The sequence below is a fragment of the Typopeltis vanoorti genome, chromosome 10 (assembly GCF_054136105.1).
Source record: "Typopeltis vanoorti isolate ZY-2024b chromosome 10, IOZ_Tvanoo_1.0, whole genome shotgun sequence".
In the NCBI taxonomy this organism is placed as follows: domain Eukaryota; kingdom Metazoa; phylum Arthropoda; class Arachnida; order Uropygi; family Thelyphonidae; genus Typopeltis; species Typopeltis vanoorti.
Window position 1 is genome coordinate 119,308,619 of NC_143558.1, and position 21,370 is coordinate 119,329,988.

The window sequence follows — 21,370 nt, forward strand, 5'->3', positions numbered from 1 at the left end:
AAGTGGTATGAAAAAGTTCCATGTTTGGTCTCTAGACTATGCAATAAAAAATAAATGAAATATTTATAAAAATCTATAAAAATAGAAGAAAAAAAAATCCTTAGCCCACCCATGGTACAAAAGGTACTATAGCTTCACAAAATAACCTTTCATGGGTGGGAGAACATAAATATATATATATATATATATATATATTTAAAAAAAAAAAAGAATTGAATGACTAGAACCGAGATTTAAGTAAAAAGGTTTTAATATAAAAACACGACTAGTTTCGGCTTGTAACAGCCTTCATCAGGTGACATTATAAAAGAAAGAAAAAAGAAAAAACACTAAAACACTGAAGCTTAAATAAACTATGAACATCATAGAGAGTCTCTATACATAATTGACATTAAATTGTTGTGGTTGTATTTAAAGCAGTTCTTTCGTTTGTTGTATTGTTGGGAAAGTACGTGCTAGTAGCATCTCGTGAACGCCAGTACATGATTACAGCTGAATGACTATCTGGGAGGTTGTAGCTCAAGTTATTATTTAGATGAACAGGATTGAAGATGATTTCCCTAGATTCCACGATTTTTTTCTCTAGTTCATCATTGCAATGGAAGATGTTAGTAGATTTTTCCCAGAAGACTTTGTGACTTTGGCTTTCATCAGTAGGATTAGCCGAGAAAAGGATATGACTTGATAATACACTGGCTCGCTGTCTCTTGTAAGTAATGTCCCTCATGTGTTCTTCCATATGCAATTCAGCAGATTTGTCAGTCTGCCCAAAATAAGGAATATCACAATCACACAATATTTTATATACAATATAAAATATCAGAATATTTGAGATGATGATGACAAGGTTCTGATATTGTATTTTTTTAAAACGTTTGCTAATTTATGTGAGACTGTACTTATGTAAGGAATAGATATATTGCCATTGAATCTATTTGTTTCTTCTGAACGATGTCTAGAAGGATTAAGAAGGAATCTTTCAATGATTCTCTTGGAATATCCATTAACTTTGAAAGAAGTTTTGAGATGGTTTATTTCTGTAACAAGTTAATTTGGGTCATCCAGAAGAGAACGGGCTCTATGTCCCAAGGTGGAAATTATTCCAAGCTTATGAGGAGGGAAGTGATGGGACTGACTATGCAGATATCTGTTGGTATGTGTGGGCTTTCTATATATCGATATTTTGAGTTTACCAGAAGAGCGGGTCAGTTTGACATCAAGAAAAGGCAGGGAATTATCCGTTTCAAGCTCGGCAGTAAACTTAATGCTATGATGTCGGCTATTGAGTTTGAGGAAAACCATAAGGGAATCATGTCCATGGCTCCAAATAATGAAGACATCATCTACATGACGTTTCCAAACTTTAGGTGTTAAAATAAAGGAAGAGATAGCCTTGGTTTCAAAATCCTCTAAGTAAATATTTGCGAGTACAGGGGATAAAGGATTACCCATAGCCAGTCCATGATTTTGCTTGTATATAGTATCTTGAAATCTGAAGTAACCGGACTTGATGCAATGTGTAAGCAAGGCTAACACTTTTTTTGGATAACTTGTCCTTGAGTTATCCAAAAAAATGTTAGGACTTCATCTGTTGGGACATTAGTGAACAGAGAGGTTATGTCCCAGCTAGCCATGATTTCATCTTCATTAACTGTTATATCCTTGATGTATGTAAGAACTTTGTAGTTCTTACATACATCAAGGATATAACAAGGATATAATTAATAACATTATATAACAAGGATATAATTTATAGTGTTCTTTATCAAGAACACTACAAATTCTGTAGTGTTCTTGATAAAGGATGGTGACTTGCCTGAAAAACTTTTGAGGTATTTGGCAAGATATTTTGAAAGGTTGTACGTAAGAGAATTGATACCTTCTACAATGGGGCGTAGTGGGGTGTTCTCTTTATGGATTTTAGGAACACCATATATGCGAGGAATTAACGGATGGAGAGAGCGTAGAGATAAGCAAACATTTCAGAATAATTCAGTGGTTGTTTTTAATAAGTTGTTTGTACGATTTTGAAGTTTACGAGTTGGATCTCTCTCTCGAGTATTGAGTAGGTATCATCTTGTAGTAATTCAAGCATTTTATTCTGGTAATCTTCAGAGTTGAGGATGACTGTTGCATTGCCTTTATCTGCAGGAAGGATAATTATATCTCTGTTGTTTTTTAAACTTTTAATAGCTTTGCATTCTGTTAAAGTAATGTTATCTGCAGGTGGTTTTGCGTTATTGATAATAAAGATTGATTCAATACGTAGAAGTTTTGCATCTTGTGGAGGGAGAAAAGAAGTAGCTTTTTCAATTTTTGTAAGCAGTGTCTCCTTTGGTATAAATTTTGGGGAAGGGATAAAGTTTAGACCTTTACTAAGAATGCTTTTTTCTTCATCTGAAAGTATATAAGAAGATTTGTTGATAACGACTTTGTCAATATTGATGTGTGGTTATCTAAACCAAGGCTATCTCTTCCTTTATTTTAACACCTAAAGTTTGGAAACGCTATGTAGATGATGTCTTCATTATTTGGAGCCATGGACATGATTCCCTTGTGGTTTTCCTCAAACATCTCAATAGCCGACATCATAGTATTAAATTTACTGCCGAGCTTGAAACGGATAATTCCCTGCCTTTTATTGATGTCAAACTGACCTGCTCTTCTGGTAAACTCAAAATATCGATATATAGAAAGCCCACACATACCAACAGATATCTGCATAGTCAATCCCATCACTTCCCTCCTCATAAGCTTGGAATAATTTCCACCTTGGGACATAGAGCCCGTTCTCTTCTGGATGACCCAAATTAACTTGTTACAGAAAGAAACCATCTCAAAACTTCTTTCAAAGTTAATGGATATTCCAAGAGACTCATTGAAAGATTTCTTCTTAATCCTCCTAGACGTTGTTCAGAAGAAACAAATAGATTCAAAGGCAATATATCTATTCCTTACATAAGTACTCGGTTAACATACATATTTTTAAAAAATATGTATGTTAACCGAGTTAATGATCATTCTTTCATCTATAACTTTCATATATATATATATATATATATATATAGCAAAAAAAAAAAAAAAAAAAAAAAAAAAAAAAATCAGATTTTCATTATAAAAAAAAGAGGGGAGGGCAGAAAATATACAATATGGTGCCAAAAAACAATACTGAACTTAGACACCCCTTCAATACATGAGGTATGAGATATGCCATTCGAATGCATGCACATTAATAGAAGAGCACGTGGTCTATGTTACATTTAGCTGTGGCAATGATGTTGATGTTAGAAGAAAACAAGCTTATTGTTGAGCTTTATTTTCATTCATACGGAGTTGATAGAGCAAATATTCCAAGTCTACAACATGTTTGTAAGCAGTGCATTCATCATTTCTGTAAGCATGCTCCAAGCAATAGTGTCGTCATCATTGGATTAAGAGAGGTTCCGATGTAAAAGGAGAGTTCTGCTGCAATGCAAAGGGCATTCAGGGAGACCACAAACTGTTGACACAAATGAGAATCATGGTTGTGTACTGGAACAAGTGTTACAGTCTCTGAAATGCAGTCAACAATGAAAAGCAGTAGAACTTCTGCTTTTCAGTGATGGATTACGTCACTTTTCAGTGAGGTAATCCGTCAGTGACAATATTTCAGTGACATCAACAGATTTCACTGCACTATACTGTGCACATGTGCTGGCCAATGTCTATGAAAATCCGTCCTTCTTCTATAATGTCTGGTTCTTGGATGAAGTGCATTTCCATCTAAGCAGTCACGTAAACAGATGAACCTACAGATTTCTTGGTTTCTTGAGACTTGAATTTGTCCAAGAGAAATCTCTTCACAGTGAGAAGGTCACCTCATGGAGTGTGGTTTCCGGCCATGGCATAATTGGGCCCTACTTCACTGAAGAGGGTGATGTAACCGTGACCTTGAATAGCAAACGCTACATCAAGAATGTGTTGGTTCTATTCACCCAGGATTTGCATTGGTTTTCACAGAATTTCTGTACCCTTAAGTTGTTCTGCTGATTCTCTATTGCTTGATGCCTTCATTTGGGGCATGTTGAAGGAGTAGGTATTCCACCATGACCCTGGAACCTTGATGAACTAAGGGATAAAATTAAACGATATGTCTAGCAGATGTCCCAACTCTTGTTCTCCAAGATGACAGAGAACCTTCGCACGCACTATGAAACCTATCTTGAAAGACATAGTGCCTGTTTTGAGCAAGTAATCTACCATTGTTAATGCTTTATTCAACCAAAATTCCAACAATAGTTGTGGATGTACATATCGTCAGGTGTAAACATATTTCTTTGTTAACAAACCCATTAACTCCATAACATATATCGTTATAGTTATTCAATACTGTTTTTTTGAGACATATATGCAACATTTGTATAATCCAGAACTTAAAGAAAGCACTAAGACTAAATTAGTGAAATTTGATATCATTATCATCTGCTCATTGGGCATCGACATATGTCATCGCGATGCTCGGTGATGTGCCACACCAGTCCTCGCCATGAAGTTCTGTTGTATGCCTTACTGGAGGCTTCAACTCTTTGAAGATCAGTCACTCCACACACATCATCCATCCATCCATCTCATTGATGACCTACCTCTTCCTCTTTTTCAAGGAACTTTACCTTCTATTACTATTCTAAGAAGTCCTCCTTCCATCCTTTCAATGTGTCCAAACTATTTTAACATTCTTCTGTCAATAATTGTTTGGCTAGAAAAGAAGAAAAAAAGAGTGCATAAAAATAGAAAGAAGAAACTTAAATATAAAGAGCTAATAAGCTTCATTTCGGCAATATAAACAATATTTTAAATTAAGGGGATATAAAATCCACATTGTTTCAAAACCGAATAAGAAACTCAAAGATTGAAATCAGAGAGTTTCATGCCGAATATAGTAAACTATAAAGTATCGGCGAACACTAGTGTGAGCTAATGTAAGTAATCCTAGTACGTAGTACAATACCGGACAACTCGTTGCAAAGGTGGGGAAAGTTCAGATTGCTATTCTTAGGTATTTTCCATAATGTAAAAACACATTTCCTAGGAAATGTATGCTGTTATTACATTATGGAGGGAGGTCACTACCCAGACCAGTTTCAGCCTTTTTTGAGGCTTCATCAGTGAGTAGCTAGACCATAATACCAAAGTGTATAGCGAAAAGAACTTATATACTCTGCTATACGAGTTTCCAAAAAGGTGCAACCATTAAGTTACTTAAATATAAAGAGCTAATAAGCTTCATTTCGGCAATATAAACAATATTTTAAATTAAGGGGATATAAAATCCACATTGTTTCAAAACCAAATAAGAAACTCAAAGATTGGAATCAGAGAGTTTCATGCCGAATATAGTAAACTATAAAGTATCGGCGAACACTAGCGTGAGCTAATACAAGATGCAAGCAATGCTAATGCAAGCGTGAGCTAACAGCAGAGTATATAAGTTCTTTTCGCTATACACTTTGGTATTATGGTCTAGCTACTCACTGATGAAGCCTCAAAAAAGGCTGAAACCGGTCTGGGTAGTCACCTCCCTCCATAATGTAATAACAACATACATTTCCTAGGAAATGTGTTTTTACATCATGGAAAATACCTAAGAATAGCGATCTGAACTTTCCCCACCTTTGCAATGAGTTATCCGGTATTGTACTACGTACTAGGATCACTTGCATTAGCTCACGCTAGTGTATTTTATATCCCCTTAATTTAAAATATTGTTTATGTCGCCGAAATGAAGCTTATTAGCTCTTTATATTTAAGTAACTTAATGGTTGCACCTTTTTGGAAACTCGTATAGCAGAGTATATAAGTTCTTTTTGCTATATACTTTGGTATTATGGTCTAGCTACTCACTGATGAAGCATCAAAAAAGGCTGAAACCGGACTGGGTAGTGACCTCCCTCCATAATATAATAACAGCATACGTTTCCTAGGAAATGTGTTTTTACATTATGGAAAATACCTAAGAATAGCGATCTGAACTTTCCCCACCTTTGCAATGAGTTGTCCGGTATTGTACTACGTACTAGGATCACTTGCATTAGCTCACGCTAGTGTTCGCCGATACTTTATAGTTTACTATATTCGGTTTTGAAACAATGTGGATTTTATATCCCCTTAATTTAAAATATTGTTTATATCGCCGAAATGAAGCTTATTAGCTCTTTATATTTAAGTAACTTAATGGTTGCACCTTTTTGGAAACTTGTATAGCAGAGTATATAAGTTCTTTTCGCTATACACTTTGGTATTATGGTCTAGCTACTCACTGATGAAGCCTCAAAAAAGGCTGAAACTGGTCTGGGTAGTGACCTCCCTCCATAATGTAATAACAGCATACATTTCCTAGGAAATGTGTTTTTACATTATGGAAAATACCTAAGAATAGCGATCTGAACTTTCCCCGCCTTTGCAACAAGTTGTCCGGTATTGTACTACGTATTAGGATCACTTGCATTAGCTCACACTAGTGTTCGCCGATACTTTATAGTTTACTATATTTGGCATGAAACTCTCTGATTCCAATCTTTGAGTTTCTTATTCGGTTTTGAAACAATGTGGATTTTATATCCCCTTAATTTAAAAGAAAGAAGAAATACTATGAGGATGAACTTAAGGAATTGGAACACCTCAGAAGTATGAATGAAAGTAGATCTTCCTATCAAAAGTTAAATAGTAGTCGGAAGGATTTCCAGCCTAGAACACAACATTATGTAGAGATAAGGAGGGTATAATTTTGAGTGGGAATGAAATGAAATGATACTAGGAAGATGGGCAGAGCATTTCAATGAATTATTGAATCCAAATATATCTGGTCAATTAGATGATATGGAAGAGAGCCAAGATCTAGAAGTAGATGAACCAGTACCAACAGATGCAGAAGTGGAGGCAGCTATTAAAAAAAACCTAAGAACAATAAGGCCCCAGGAATGGATAGGATACAAGCAGAATTAATTAAAAGTGCAGGTACAGAATACTTTAAGCAGTTGTGTCAACTTATCAACAAAATCTGGATTAATGAAACAATTCCAGGCGAATGGAATCTGAGCGTCATATGCCCCATCCATAAGAAAGGTGATGTAATGATATGTTCTAACTATAGAGGAATTGATTTACTATATACAGCTTATAAAATTTTCTCTAACATTCTATTTAAGAGACTTTATCCCTATGTAGAGAATGTTATTGCCGATTATCAGTGTGGATTCCATCAAGGAAGATCTGCAAATGATCGGATTTTTAATATATGCCAATTACTTGAAAAATGTAATGAATTTGGAATTGAAACACCTCCTTTTCATAGTTTTAGAGCCACATATGAATAGCATAGATAGATGTAACTTATTTATTGCAATGGAAGAACTACAGATTCCATGAAAACTTATTGCTTTAGTTAAAGCTACAATGAGAAATACTCATTGTTAGATCAAAATTCAGAACAAGTTGTCTGATCCAATATATATAAAAAATGGTGTTCAACAAGGGGATGACTTAGCTTGCTTATTGTTTAACATAGCACTTGAAAAGATTTTCAGAGATGCTGGCATTAATACAAGGTGAATTATTTTCTACAAATCAGTACAAATTATGGCATATGCGGGCGATATTGATATAAGAAGGACACGAAAAGCAATGGCAGAAACTTTCACCAGTTTAGAAAAGGCAGCAAAGAAGATGAATTTGCAGATTAACCGAGAAAAAACAAAGCATGTGCCAGTAACTAGAAAGATTTGTGATAATAATCCTTCTCAAATTGAAATTAGTTCTTATAAATTTGAAATTGTACATAGTTTTATATACTTGGGATCAGAAGTTAATTGGAAAAATGATATCAGTACTGAGATTCAGATACGTATTCTTTCTGCAAACAGATGCTTCTGCGGACTCAGGAAACACCTAGTCACATCTGATCTCAAGAAAAACAATAATGATGTACAAAGCAGTTGTAAGACCGGTGTTAACTTATGCCTCTGAAAACTGGGTATTATCAATGGCATATGAAAGATTGCTAGGTCTGTTTGAAAGAAGAGTTCTCAGATATACTTTTGGAGCAGTACAAGAGAATGGTGTGAGTGTGTGGAGGAAAAGATATAACCATGAACTATACAGATTATTTAATGAGCCAGACATTATTAAGTACATAAAAATAAATAGATTAAGTTGGGCTGGGCACGTTATATGCACGGACAGTAATAGAATAGTTAAGATGTTTAATGCTAAGCCGGAAGAGAAAAGAAAAATTGGAAGACCTAAATTAAGATGGGAAGACGGAGTGATGCAAGATATTAAGGTTTTAGGAGTAAAGAATTGGAGGAGTTGAATAAGGAATGCTGGCAGAAGTTTCTGAAGAAGGCCAGGGCCCAACAGGGCTGCTGAGCCAATGATGATGATGATGATGGGTCTCTCATGATGAGTCTTAGGAATCCACTGTCCATGCAATAATTTTTAAACATGTGATCATGCAATGGCTGTGAGGTAACCTTGAACTTTAATGCTACAAAAACAATGTTATGTCATATCTCTCTTAAGAAAGATCTGACTTCACTTTCCCTTACTTTTGGTAATATGCAGGCCTCCGAATGAGAACAAATTCACTTCCTGAGATGACTTGCACCTCTTGACTTTTCTGCCACAAACACATCACAATCATAACTTCTTCAGCCTCCAAGAAACTTGGTACTTTCACTCAAGACACTTCTCATCGGTAGAACTGCTAATACTACATAAATCTCAAACCTACTCAAATGTGGAATACTGCTACCATGTTTAGGGTGGCACATGTAAACTACCTAAGAATTCTTGATATTATCCAGAAGAGAGCAAACCACCTCCATTTGTCCCTTCCTTCCAAAACTATAAGAACACAAGCAGCTGCTAGTCAACATACAATTTCCATATCCAGGTTCAAATTTACAAAACCAACTGAAAAGAATTATAAATATATTGGGTGGCAATAATTATAAATATTTATTGCCACCCAATGTGCCAACTCACAGTATTTTATACACCAACTTCTCTTCCATTCCATCTAACCCTGTTCTCTGAAACTGTCTCTATCATTCTGTCTTTCTCAAAGATTGACTTGCAGAGGTTCAAGAAACATGCCAACAGATTATGCCTTTCTTCTTTTTCTCTTGCTCACACACAGCAATAATGCTAAAGATTTTGTAAATCTATCATAAATAGATAAGGGGAGAAAAAAAAAAAGATTATAATTAAATATCTGTGCATTAATTTTGTACAGTATCTGTTACTGCAACTCAAATTATCATCATTATTACCAGAGACCTCCAGGAAGTCAAGTATGAGGTTAATAAATTCAGCTTCATTTTTCTCATGATTTTTTCATAACTACCCAATCAATGTTTGGATAATTATTATTATTTTCTTGATCTCCATGGAATCACAGGCCTCATTGTGGGAGGTCAACACTAATCAACATAAAGTCTATTGTACAACTCCTTAAACTAATCCACATTTGCACTTTCACCACCCTCTCTGGCAATGCATTCCATGTTCCTACCACTCTCCATGCAAAAAAACTGACTTCTCACCCTTTTACTCGCTACTTAGTTTTTTTAACTTCTAAGGATGGTCCCTTGTCTTTGTTTCTTCCCCTCGTTCTATCACATAAAAAATCTCCTCAGTGTTAATTCGATAATAACCCTTTTGACACCTTAAACAGCTCAATGATATCCTCCCCCTTTGTCTTCTATCCACCAAACTCTGCAGTCTGCATGCCCTCAGTCTATCCTCATAATCAACAGTCCTGATCTAATTTGTTATCCATCTATGTACCCTCTCTAAGGTTACTTCATCCTCTTCAAATCCAAGTGACCCAGAAATGAGCACAGAAATTTAGATGTAATCTGTTCAAAGCTTTTTCAGTGGCACTACCTTCCACAATTTCTATCCACAATCATCACAAGATTCCTTGTTTTCTCCTCTTCTTCCAGAATAATTCCAGCAAGTGAGTATGAAGCATCCCATCTGTGGATTCCAAATTCCAAAACCTTACATTTAGTTGGATTAAACTGATATTCCCATTCATCTGACCACCTTTGTAGATTATTTAAATCTTCTTGAAGAGCCAAAACATCAGTACTATTACTAATAACTCTCCCAAGCTTCACATCATCTGCAACCAACCAAATATCTTCCAGTAGTCGTGTGACAATATCACTGACAAAATCTGAACAGTAATGGTCCAATACTGAGCACTGTGGAATTCCACTTGTAATCTTCTTACTTACTAATACCACTCTCCCTATACAACTCTATGATATCTATCAGAAAGCCAAGTTACAAATCCAATCCACTAACCTGATATCCAAACCCATATGCAAATTAAAAACCAACTTGTCACATGGCATAATGTCAGATGCTTTTGCGAAATCCAAAAAAATGACAATGTATGCCTTACCCTTATCCACTGCTCATTACTTTATTGTAAAATGTAACCAGATTACTAAAACAAGAGCATCTTTTAACAAATTCATGCTGGCCTGCATAGATATTGACTTCATCTGCCCAATTCTGTATGCATAATTTTTACAAATTCCTCCAAAATCTTAATAACTATAGGAGAAATACAAACAAATCTATATTATATAGTGAAACCTGTGGAGTATTAATAACTAAACATACACACATAACCACGGTAATTAAATTATTTTTAAGAAGTAAATATTTCGTCCTAAGTATCTTAGGACATCATCAGTACAGTTATTTCAAACAATACTAGGAATAACATACAATTAGGGCACATGTTTATAATGGAATCCCACTATGTATGCAGTAGCACGTTATAGGATTAAATTTAAAATATCTGAATAAAAATAAATTAGATTAAATTAAAATAAAATAACACACACAAATTTATTTTACACAATGAAGGATGACAATTTCCTAGACTTTAGGGATAGTAAGAATGTCATTACAGTTTAAGTTGCGTTCTCTGACATAGGGGTTCAGCACTTTCTTTATATAAACACTCATGTTTATATGTAGACGTTTGGTGTTTTTCCATTTGATCCTATGGTTTGGGTTTCCAACTCTGTGTTTTGATTTGAGTTTGATTTGATTTCATTTGGATACAATCCAAAAACAACTCAAAAAATCATCAGTCACTTCCCCACACATCAACCTAGACAAGAACAAGTCTGGAGGATTCCCATACCGTATGTCAAAAATTATGAAGAAATACGAACTTGCTACAAACCAATCGACCAGATCTATAATTTGTTACCTTCTCCTAAAGAAGCTCTCACCTTTGATGCTGCTTGGCGTTTACAAAGTTCCACATCCCTGTAAGATGTCTTACTATGGACAAACAGAAAGATCTATTACTAAACCTATCTCTGAACATCAAGACAATATCCATCTTATCAAAAAAATCAACAGTCACTTCCCCACACATCAACCTAGACAAGAACAAGTCTGTAGGATTCCCATACCGTATGTCAAAGACATCTCTGAACATCTGTGAAAAATTATGAAGAAATACAAACTTGCTACAAACCAATCAACCAGATCTATAATTTGTTATCTTCGCCTAAAGAAACTCTCACCTTTGATGCTACCTGGCGTTTACGAAGTTCCACGTTCCTGTAAGATGTCTTACTATGGACAAACAGAAAGATCTATTACTAAACGCATCTCTGAACATCAAGACAATATCCGTCTTATCAAACTGCACAAATCTGGCCTCACACAACACAGAGTTGAAGACCCAAACCATAGGATCAAATGGAAAAATACCAAACTTCTACACAGATCCTTATATAAACATGAGCGTTTATCTAAAGAAAGTGCTGAAGCCCTACATCACAGACCCAACTAAAACTGTAAGGACATTCTTACTATCCCTAAAGTCTGGGAAATTGTCATCCTTAATTGTGTAAAATAAATTTGTATGTTGTTTTATTTTAATTTAATCTAATATATTTTTATCAGATATATTTATTTTAATTTAATTCTATAACACGCTACTGCATGTTGTTATTCCTAGTATTGTTTGAAATAATTGTACTGATGATGTCCTAAGATACTTAGGATGTAAGATTTACTATTAAAAATAATTTAATAACTGTGGTTATGTGTATGTTTAGTTTTAAACAAACCTATAGTTTGATACCTCTATTATACTACTATCTTTAGGCAATGGCACTACCTTACTTTCCTTCCACTCTCCAGGAACCTGTCAAACAGCCAAGTTAATGGCACGGTCAGTTCCACAACACATTCTCTTAAAACACGTAGTGAAATTCCATGTAGTCACCTTACCTTACTGAGCATTGCCTTACTTGCCTTAGTGTATTCGCTATTCAGAATGTATTCTCTTCATTCACTTCTGACACTCCATCACTCCTTCCTTTAAGAATAAAGCCTGCTGTACCAGGATTGAACACTCTAATAAAGTGATCATTAAATACTCCAGCAACGGATGCAAGATCCCTCAACACTTCTGCATGTGGCAGAAGAAGGTGAATCCATTCTGATAACATGGTAATCAATGATGAGTGTTTATTATTATATGTCGGAAAATTAGCTTTTTTATGAAAATTCTAGTTTTTAAAGCGGTAACTACAATATTTTGCTTGTACAACAGTTGGAAAATTTTACATATGAAGTAGGTAATTTCGCATGTTCATTACTAATTCATACATCACCTCTTATTCCTTCTCTGCTTCAAAGTGAATTCACTCTTCTTGGGACTGTGCTAGAGCCAGGGTTCTTGTACATGTGGTCAGACAGTAGCTCAACTATGTCATCTGCATTGGTCACCCAAGTCCTATCTCTATCCAGAAAGTAATCTATCCACAATCATTTTCCCCTCCTACTCGCCACATAGGGAAAAAATTTTGTAGGATTTTTCTTGGATTGCTGCACTAGTCTCCTCTCATATTCCAATTTTTCTCTCCTTACAATACTAGTCACTTTCCTAGCCTGAGCCTTATATTCCTCATGCAACTGCCTTTCACCTCTCTCTCTCTCTCTCTTTATATGCATTCCATAATCTCTTTTTCTTCTGCAATTCCCTTTTATTCCTTTTGTCATCCATTTGACACAAAAATGCTTTATCCTCTTCACTAAAGGTTTACAATCTGTCATTGCTGTCAATAATTTTTACTTAAGTATCTCCCATGTACTAATGACCTCTCTTCCTTCAAATTCTTTCATCCACTGTACTGCTGCAAGCTGGTTTCTAAGTCTATGATAGTCGCCTGCCTTATAATTCCACATAACTTCCTTCTGTTTTGATACCACATGCCTATTCATCTTCTAAGTCAGGACTACATGATCATACTCACCAATGGGGTGGGATGGGGAAGGAACGTATGTCATCTCAGTCACAATCAGATTCTTCAATGCTATGACCAAATGCAAAAATGATGATCTTTGTGTTTCCTCTATCACATGCAACCTGAGATAGTTGTCTCTCAAGAAAGTCAAAAATTCAGTTCCCTTATGGCTGCATGCTGTCTCCTCTGTACAGTTTATATTACTATAGTTGAAGTCCCACATAATGATCGCTGGCTTTACACTTGCCAAATTGCCTAAACATTTCCTGCTCATCACCATCTATATTCCCTGGTCTGTAGTAACAGCCCACTAAATATCTTGTCTTATAAACATCTATCTCACACCATATACTCTCAAAGCCATTAGTGTTATTTCCACTGTGATTCTCCACCGTGAGAGGGCACAATACATCTATTATCATGAGTTCCTCCACCACCACATTTACCCTCCCTATCCTGCCAAAATAGGCTACACTCTTTCAATTTTTATACCTGTTACCACATCCTCTTCATTAATTAACTTTCGCTTATCCCAATAATCTTTGGAGAGACTGGTCAATCAATGCCACAACTTATTCCTTTATTCCTAATACTCCTAGCATTTGTATACAGAAAAATCAGTGCATTGCCTAGTATTCTTACAGCCATTATTACTCTTCTCACACTTCACCTGACTCTGCAATATAGTGTAAACCCTCTCAAGCGGCTATTCCCAAGAAGCCATCTTTGTTACATCTCACCCTTGAATTTCTAGTTTCTTTGCCCTGACATTTTCACTAACCCAGAAAATACCGTCTTTACATGAATATAACTCGCACTTTTTTCCCCAAAATTAAAATAAAGAAAATCATATGCAAAATATATGCAGGAATTTCCAAAACAAGTTTTTCAAAAAAAAAAATTCAAAGATGTTTATAATTAAATCCTCAATATTCCTTATACTCTATAATTGCTCACATTATTTATAAAATAAATGCATTTAAATTTTAATCCCAACTCAATATCACCAGAGTTCAAGATCGGTACTATCAATATAAGAAACCTGAATGGCAAAGAAATGGAACTAACAGAAGAATTGGAATAAGTACCACATCGACATAATAGGGGTGACTGAAACAAAAAAAAACAAAAACTGGTTGAGATCTTTCTAAGCTATAAATACAAAATGTTATATTCAGGCAATAACAATCAGGGAAAAGAATTAGTAGCTATACTATTCAACACTAAATACGAGGCTAATTCCTCCACTTTTACCTTAGTAGAACCTTCTGTGGGATTATAACACAAATAAGTCTCATTGTCCAGTTCCCCATTCTGATATTTGTCCACATCACTACTTGATATTGTTAATATTATTGACTATGTTACTGATTCTTGAAGTAGACAATATCAAGTAGAGTAATGTGGGCAAATATCAGAATATATGTAAGAAAGTTTTAAAAGCGAATAAAAGTTGAGCAGCTCTCAGATGTAAACTGCAGACTAAAATACACAAACATGATTGAAGAAAAAATGAAAGTGTTCGAGAATAGCAACCAAAACTTGGAGATTCAGTGGCAAGCCTGGAAGAAAACATTGACTGATTCAGCTGGAGAGGCATTTAGTGAGGTTGTCACCAAGGGCAGAAAAATCAGAACCCCGTGGTCAACATAGGAAGTTAACGAGGCAGTGAAGGAAATGAAGAAAGCATATCAAAAGTTCCTGGCAAATAAGTCAGCTTGTGCTCTTAGAGAACACAGAAACAAACGTAAGAAAACTAAACACTGTGTAAAACTAGCTAAACAAAAGTCATGGAAAGACTTTGGAAAGAACATAGAAAATAAATATCAGGAAGGGGACAAAATATTCTGGATACTGTTGAAAAAGCTCAGAAATGGAGGACAGAATGCTGTAAAAGAAACTAGAGATGATAAAGTTGACACGAAAACTGGAGAAAAAGATATCCTTCGAAAAATTGCTAAATGAAACAAGCAGTGACAGTACAGTGGTAAAAAATACTCAGCAGGCATGCAATCATGAATACATATCCATACTTCTAATTCTTGTAGATAAACTTATACGTTGGTGATACATAACTGTCAATTTTTAGGGAAAGACAATATACAGTAAAACCCCGTTTTTACGTTCTCACAATTTACGTTTTCCTGCCATTTACGTCATTTTCCGTTGGTCCCGTCTTAAGGCCAATTCTTACGATGTATTGTTTTCCCGCCATTAACAACTTGATGTGGACGTTATTTCCCGTGATTTGCGTTTTTTTCTTAGAACATCAGCCCAACAGCCAAGATTACTACCCAATTTAGTCCACTAGGTGACACCTTTTAGGACTCTAGGACTGACTTCAAGTTGTTGTCTTCAGCCATATTTTCAGTATTAGTGCCTGCGTGCACATATCATTAATTTTATGTTCCCTGAAGACAGTAATATAACATTACTGAAATATAGCAAGTATTAATTAAAGTTTTTTAATTAATATAACAGTACAGTAAAACCCCTTTTTTACACTTTTCAGGGGACTGATGGAAAAAAGTGTAAATAGCAGGAAATGTAAAAAAACATTTAAATAAGGCTAAAAGATGACTTACTACTAGTATGTGAGTCTACATACCAGATTACAAAATTTAATAACTGAAAATAAATGAATTTACAATTACTTACATTTATCTATTTAAAATAATCTTTGTTGATTGTTTTTCCTTTTTTTTTTTTTTTTTTAATTTTGACATCGCGCCAGATAGCTTTGCATTGAGTTCAGTGCTTGATCTGTTTTTTTTTACTATCATGTTCAAAGTGGACACGGAGAGTCCAAGATCTTTTGCTAAATGCACACGTGTTCTGGAATGCCAATCTACACGTCGCAGACTTGCCATCTTTTCTTCTACCGAAATACATTTTCTGTCTTTTTTCTCCATGTTACTAACATGGATAATCCACCACCGCAACTTGAAAGCAACTTTCACACGCTAAATTACATAGCAAAAATTCTGCAATATCAATTCGTACTGTGATTGAAAAATCATGGTATCGCTCATCACTACATTACTGCGGTAAGCGTGCAGGTCACCATGATTGTGGAAACGAAACTACAGCCGAAAGTAAGTAACACCATCTGGGAACAGAAATGCGCAGATTTCTGCAGCAATCAATTCGAAAATCAGTATTGCCACCATATTGTAGTTGCAAACTGTCTCACTACAGCCAAGGCAGGATAGCTAATATCAGGATATCTGAACATAAGGATTATATCCATTTCCACCAATACAGCCACTCAGGACTTGCTGATCATGCTTTGGACACCCGCCACAAAATACGCTGGAAGAAAGCTATCTTACTACACTGCAGCAAGTATAAATATGAGAGATTATTCCAGGAATCAGCCTTAGCGCTAAAAAAACTCTCCAAACCTCAACAAATTTGGATGCATGAGACTGCCTCAAATATGGGAAGCTTGCATTCTTAGAACATCAGCCCAACAGCCAAGAATACTACCCAAATTAGCCCACTAGGTGGCACATTTTAGGACTCTAGGACCTACTTCAGCCATATTTGTTCAGTGTTAGTGACTGCGTGCACATATCATTAATTTTATGTTCCCTGAAGATAATGTAACATTACCGGAAGTATAAATTGAAGTTTTTTAATTAATATAACAATATACGTTGTCTTTCTCTAAAAATTGACAGTTATGTGTCACCAACTGTGTGTAAGTTTATTACAAAAGTTACAATAATCCATGGAAATTCCATCGCACACAAGGCCCATCTATACGGCAAGTTAAAACTGAAGATTTCTAGACAACTGAATCAATTAGCCTTTCTAAAACACTGCTGGGAAAATAATGTGATCCCTAATTGTGTAAAATTAAAGCACCGATTCACTTCCACTACAACTCTCCGCATATATAGACACACTAGCTTCGCTCTGTTATGGGAGCAAATTGCTACCCGCTGTCTCTTGGCTGATAATAACAAGGCTATTCGTGAGCTAGAAGAAGAGCTTGCCACCATGCTGAACGATGACCTTTGAACGATCCTCTCCGGCGTTCAGCAGAAAAGGAATTCCAAAAAGTATGATGTTGACACATCAAAAAATTTGAAAGTTTAAAAAAGAACTCTGCTTGCAAACCTCAACTACCTCTCAACACAGTAATAAACCTGTCATCCCTTACCTTGAAGCCTGAAGCAATCAGCACACTCTCGCTAGGCCACAACTTTGCCGTAGCACCGAAAAAAATCCCTACTGAAGAAATAATGATTCAGGTAGAACATGGTATTCGCAACTTTCCCAACCATACTGCCAACAATATCAGATTAGATGTAGCCGGTGTTCTTACCCAAGCTAAATCTCCAAAAAGCAACCTATCTAAAGAAGAATTCAAAGCTCTACAGGAAATAAAAAATAACAGTAAAATAATAATTACTAAAGCGGATAAGGGAAATTGCCACTGTAGTTCTAAGCAAAACTGACTACACAAGTAAATTTTCCTCTTTACTGTTAGAGCGGTCTATTTACCTCCCTATAGAATATGATCCCACCAGCTCTCAAATCAGAACACTCCATAGGCTCCTTAAGAAGGTTACCTCTTGGCCCGAGGAAGTGAGACTAACAAATTAAAACCTTTTAACTCTAGACCCAGAATATATGGACTTCCAAAAATCCATAAACAGAATGTGCCATTACGTCCCATTGTGGATGGCACTGATTCCCCCATATACAAATTAGCCAAACATTTAGCCAGAGTGCTCACACAATAAACTGGCAACACACCTTCACAGATAAAAAATTCAGTCCACTTTAAAGCCAGTGTAGAAAACCTCTCACTCCAACACACTGATATAATGATCAGTTTTGATGTCTCCTCCTTATTCACCAATCTCCCACTCAAAGATACTTTGGACCTCATCCAAGCCATATTTCCTCCCGATATCTTAGCCCTATTTCAGTTTACCATGAACTCAGGCTATTTCGTTTGGCAGGAAAATTCTATAAACAAATAGAGGGGTTCTTCACTTTCCACCTATGGCCAACTTCTTTATGAAGACGTTTGAAGAAACGTGTCCATAAAGAACTTGCTATGCTATGTAGATGATGTGTTCACTATTTGGCCACATGGCTTGGACACACTCCACAACTTCTTATCACACAAACAATCAACACCCCAGGATCCAGTTTACCTTGGAAAAAGAAAACAATAACAATCTCCCTTTCTTAGACACTCTAATTACACAGTAGCCTGATGGATCTCTGGCTTTCTCTGTTTACAGCAAACCTACACATACAGGTAGATACATTCATCAGCAATCATACCCCCCCCCTCCAGCAACAATATGGGATTATTAAAACCCTATATAACAGGGCAAAATTAATCAGTTCAGATAACCATGAACTTAACCATATTCTTAACACCTTTGTAGAAAATGGCTACAACCCCAATGAAATCCAAAAAATACTAAAAACAATTAACTTCACCCCCCCCCTCCATAACAGAGACTACTCTAAATCTATCACCATTCCTTATATTCGGGGTATTTCTGAAAAGCTAACAAAAATCCAAAAAAAAATATGACTTGACAACTTCTTATACACCATATAAAAAATTGGCATCTCTTATCTGCTCCCCCAAGGGTCAGCCACTTCCCCTAGACCTACCTGTAGTATATCAGGTCCCTTGTAGTTGCAAACTGTCTCACTACAGCCAAGGCAGGATAGCTAATATCAGGATATCTGAACATAAGGATTATATCCGTTTCAACCAATACAGCTACTCAGGACTTGCTGACTATGTTTTGGACACCCGCCACAAAATACGCTGGAAGAAAGCTACCTCACTACACTGCAGTAAGTATAAATATAAGAGATTATTCCTGGAATCAGCCTTAGCTCTAAAAAACTCCCCAAACGTCAACAAATTTAGATGCATGCGACTGCCTCAAATATGGGAAGCTTGCATTCTTAGAACACAGCCAAATAGCCAAGACTACTACCCAATTCAGAACACTAGGTGACAACTTTTAGGACTCTAGGACTGACTTCAGTTGTTGTCTTCAGCCACATTTGTTCAGTATTAGTGCCTGCATGCACATATCATTAATTTTATGTTCCTTGAAGACAGTAATGTAACATTACCAAAATATAGGAAGTATTAATTAAAGTTTTTTAATTAATATAATAGTATACGTTGTCTTTTCCTAAAAATTGACAGTTATATATCCATACTTGAAGTAGAAAAAAGCTATCGAAAGCCTGAAATGTGGAAAGGCAGTGGGAGTAGATGATATTCAACCAGAAGTACTCAAGTATGGAGGTACAAAAAGTCTTGCAGTGGCTGAACTGCATAGTTCAAAAGGCCTGGACAGAGGGACGAATTCCAGATGACTGGAGTAGAGCTCTCATAGTATCCATTTATAAAAAAGGAAATAAAACTGAACGTGAGATTTACAAAGGTATTTCCCTACTGAGTGTTCCTGGTATATAACAGAGATTTATGCAAGTATACATGAGAAACGGTTGAGAAAGATTGTGGAAGGGAAGCTTGGTGAAGAAAAAGCTGGATTCAGGCCAAACAGAGGCTGTCAGGATCAAATTTTCATTTTATGACAAATAGTTGAGAAATCATGGGAAGAGAACAAAGGTCTGTATTTAAGTTTTATGCAAAAGGCATAAGAGAAAAGCTATTCAGAATGCTACAATTATAGGGTGTCAATGGAGCATTATATCAAGCAATACTAAGTCTTTATTTGAGTTGTAAGTCGGCACTTAGAATTGAAGGAAGTGCAGGAAGATGGCTTGATGTTAAATCTGGTGTCAGACAAGGATGTACATTATCCCCTCTGTTATTCATTATCTATATGGATCACACTGTGAAGGAAAATAGTATTAATCCTGATATAGGCTGGCCTGGTTGGTCGATTGGTTAGCATATCCACTCTCCAGCCAAAAGGCTGTGGGTTTGAATCCCGCAGAGGGCATGGATGTTTGTGATTGTCTGTGAAAATGCAAGTGGTGGTAGATGGCGTTGGTGTAGATGATGATTGTGGTCGCAGTTTGTTGTAGTTGAAGAACTGGGTGGAGACAGAGCTGTAGAGTAAGTGTCCTCCCTCGATGAGTATTTGGACTCCCTGAAGGTATCATACTTTTTCAAACTGATCAGAGTCTAATAAATAGGATGTTTTGGCAATGAATGCATCTTCCTCGTCGAGATATTCACTAAATATCCATGCCCACAGTGCAATGTGAACCTACAGCTTGATGAATGGAGAGCATATATGCTAACCACTCAGCCAACCATTCCAAGAATGAGAACATCCGTTAAATCGTGATCTTCCCAAAAGGTTTCCAGATAAAGTTACTTACTTGTAAAGAAAGAAAAAAATATGAAGTTTATACCAGTAAATAATGAACAGAGCTATTGAAAGTATTCTACAACAAATTTTATTTACCTCACATGTAGCACACACTGAGTTTAACATCCGATACCCTTTAAGTAAATATCCTCCAATCAAACCTGATATTTTATCTGATCTTTCATGCCTGGCCTGGATCACTTTCATTTCTGCTTCACTAGGAGGTTCCCAAAATTCTGTATCTGCTGCCATTCTCTAATAACAGTTTTTAAAAATATCAGTTTGTTACCTTATTCATATATAATATATAAAGAAACAAAAACATTTCAATCACTTTTGCAATATTTACATTCAGAATATCAAATGTGTTCAAAGATATAAAGATTCATTGGGATGAATTAATGCTATGTACACTGTGGCAAAACTGAAGCTAAAATGCTAAAAGTTTCGGTTAGCTTGTTGAATTAAAAAAAAAACTCAGTGGAAAATAATATTTTGGTATAAGCTTTCTCACAGGCAAACAAAAGAAACGGTAATTAAAAACTTTTTGAGAAAACTGCACACTGTTAAATGGCAGGAGGGGAGAGAGAGAGTCACAACTGCAAACAAAAACTCTTGTTTCACATGTTATATTAAATCTGTATCTAAAGGAAACATGTTTTTGATAAGTGTATTGTGTTCTTCTCTCAATCAAAT

General features: G+C 35.8%; 1 protein-coding gene across 4 annotated transcripts in view; it reads right to left on the reverse strand.

Annotated features, from left to right (window-relative positions):
* LOC150102738 (ubiquitin ligase substrate adapter ZNRD2-like) overlaps window positions 1-21,370 on the reverse strand; it is a 77,866-nt gene that overhangs the window by 35,228 nt on the left and 21,268 nt on the right. For all 4 annotated transcript variants that reach the window (XR_016548935.1, XM_090399175.1, XM_090399174.1 and 1 more), the window contains exon 2: window positions 20,771-20,929. Coding sequence is in view for 3 of the 4 variants with exons in the window: in XM_090399173.1 (XP_090255299.1) it covers window positions 20,771-20,929 (159 nt within the window). In the remaining variant the exon portion in view is untranslated. The remainder of the gene's footprint in view (window positions 1-20,770; window positions 20,930-21,370) is intronic.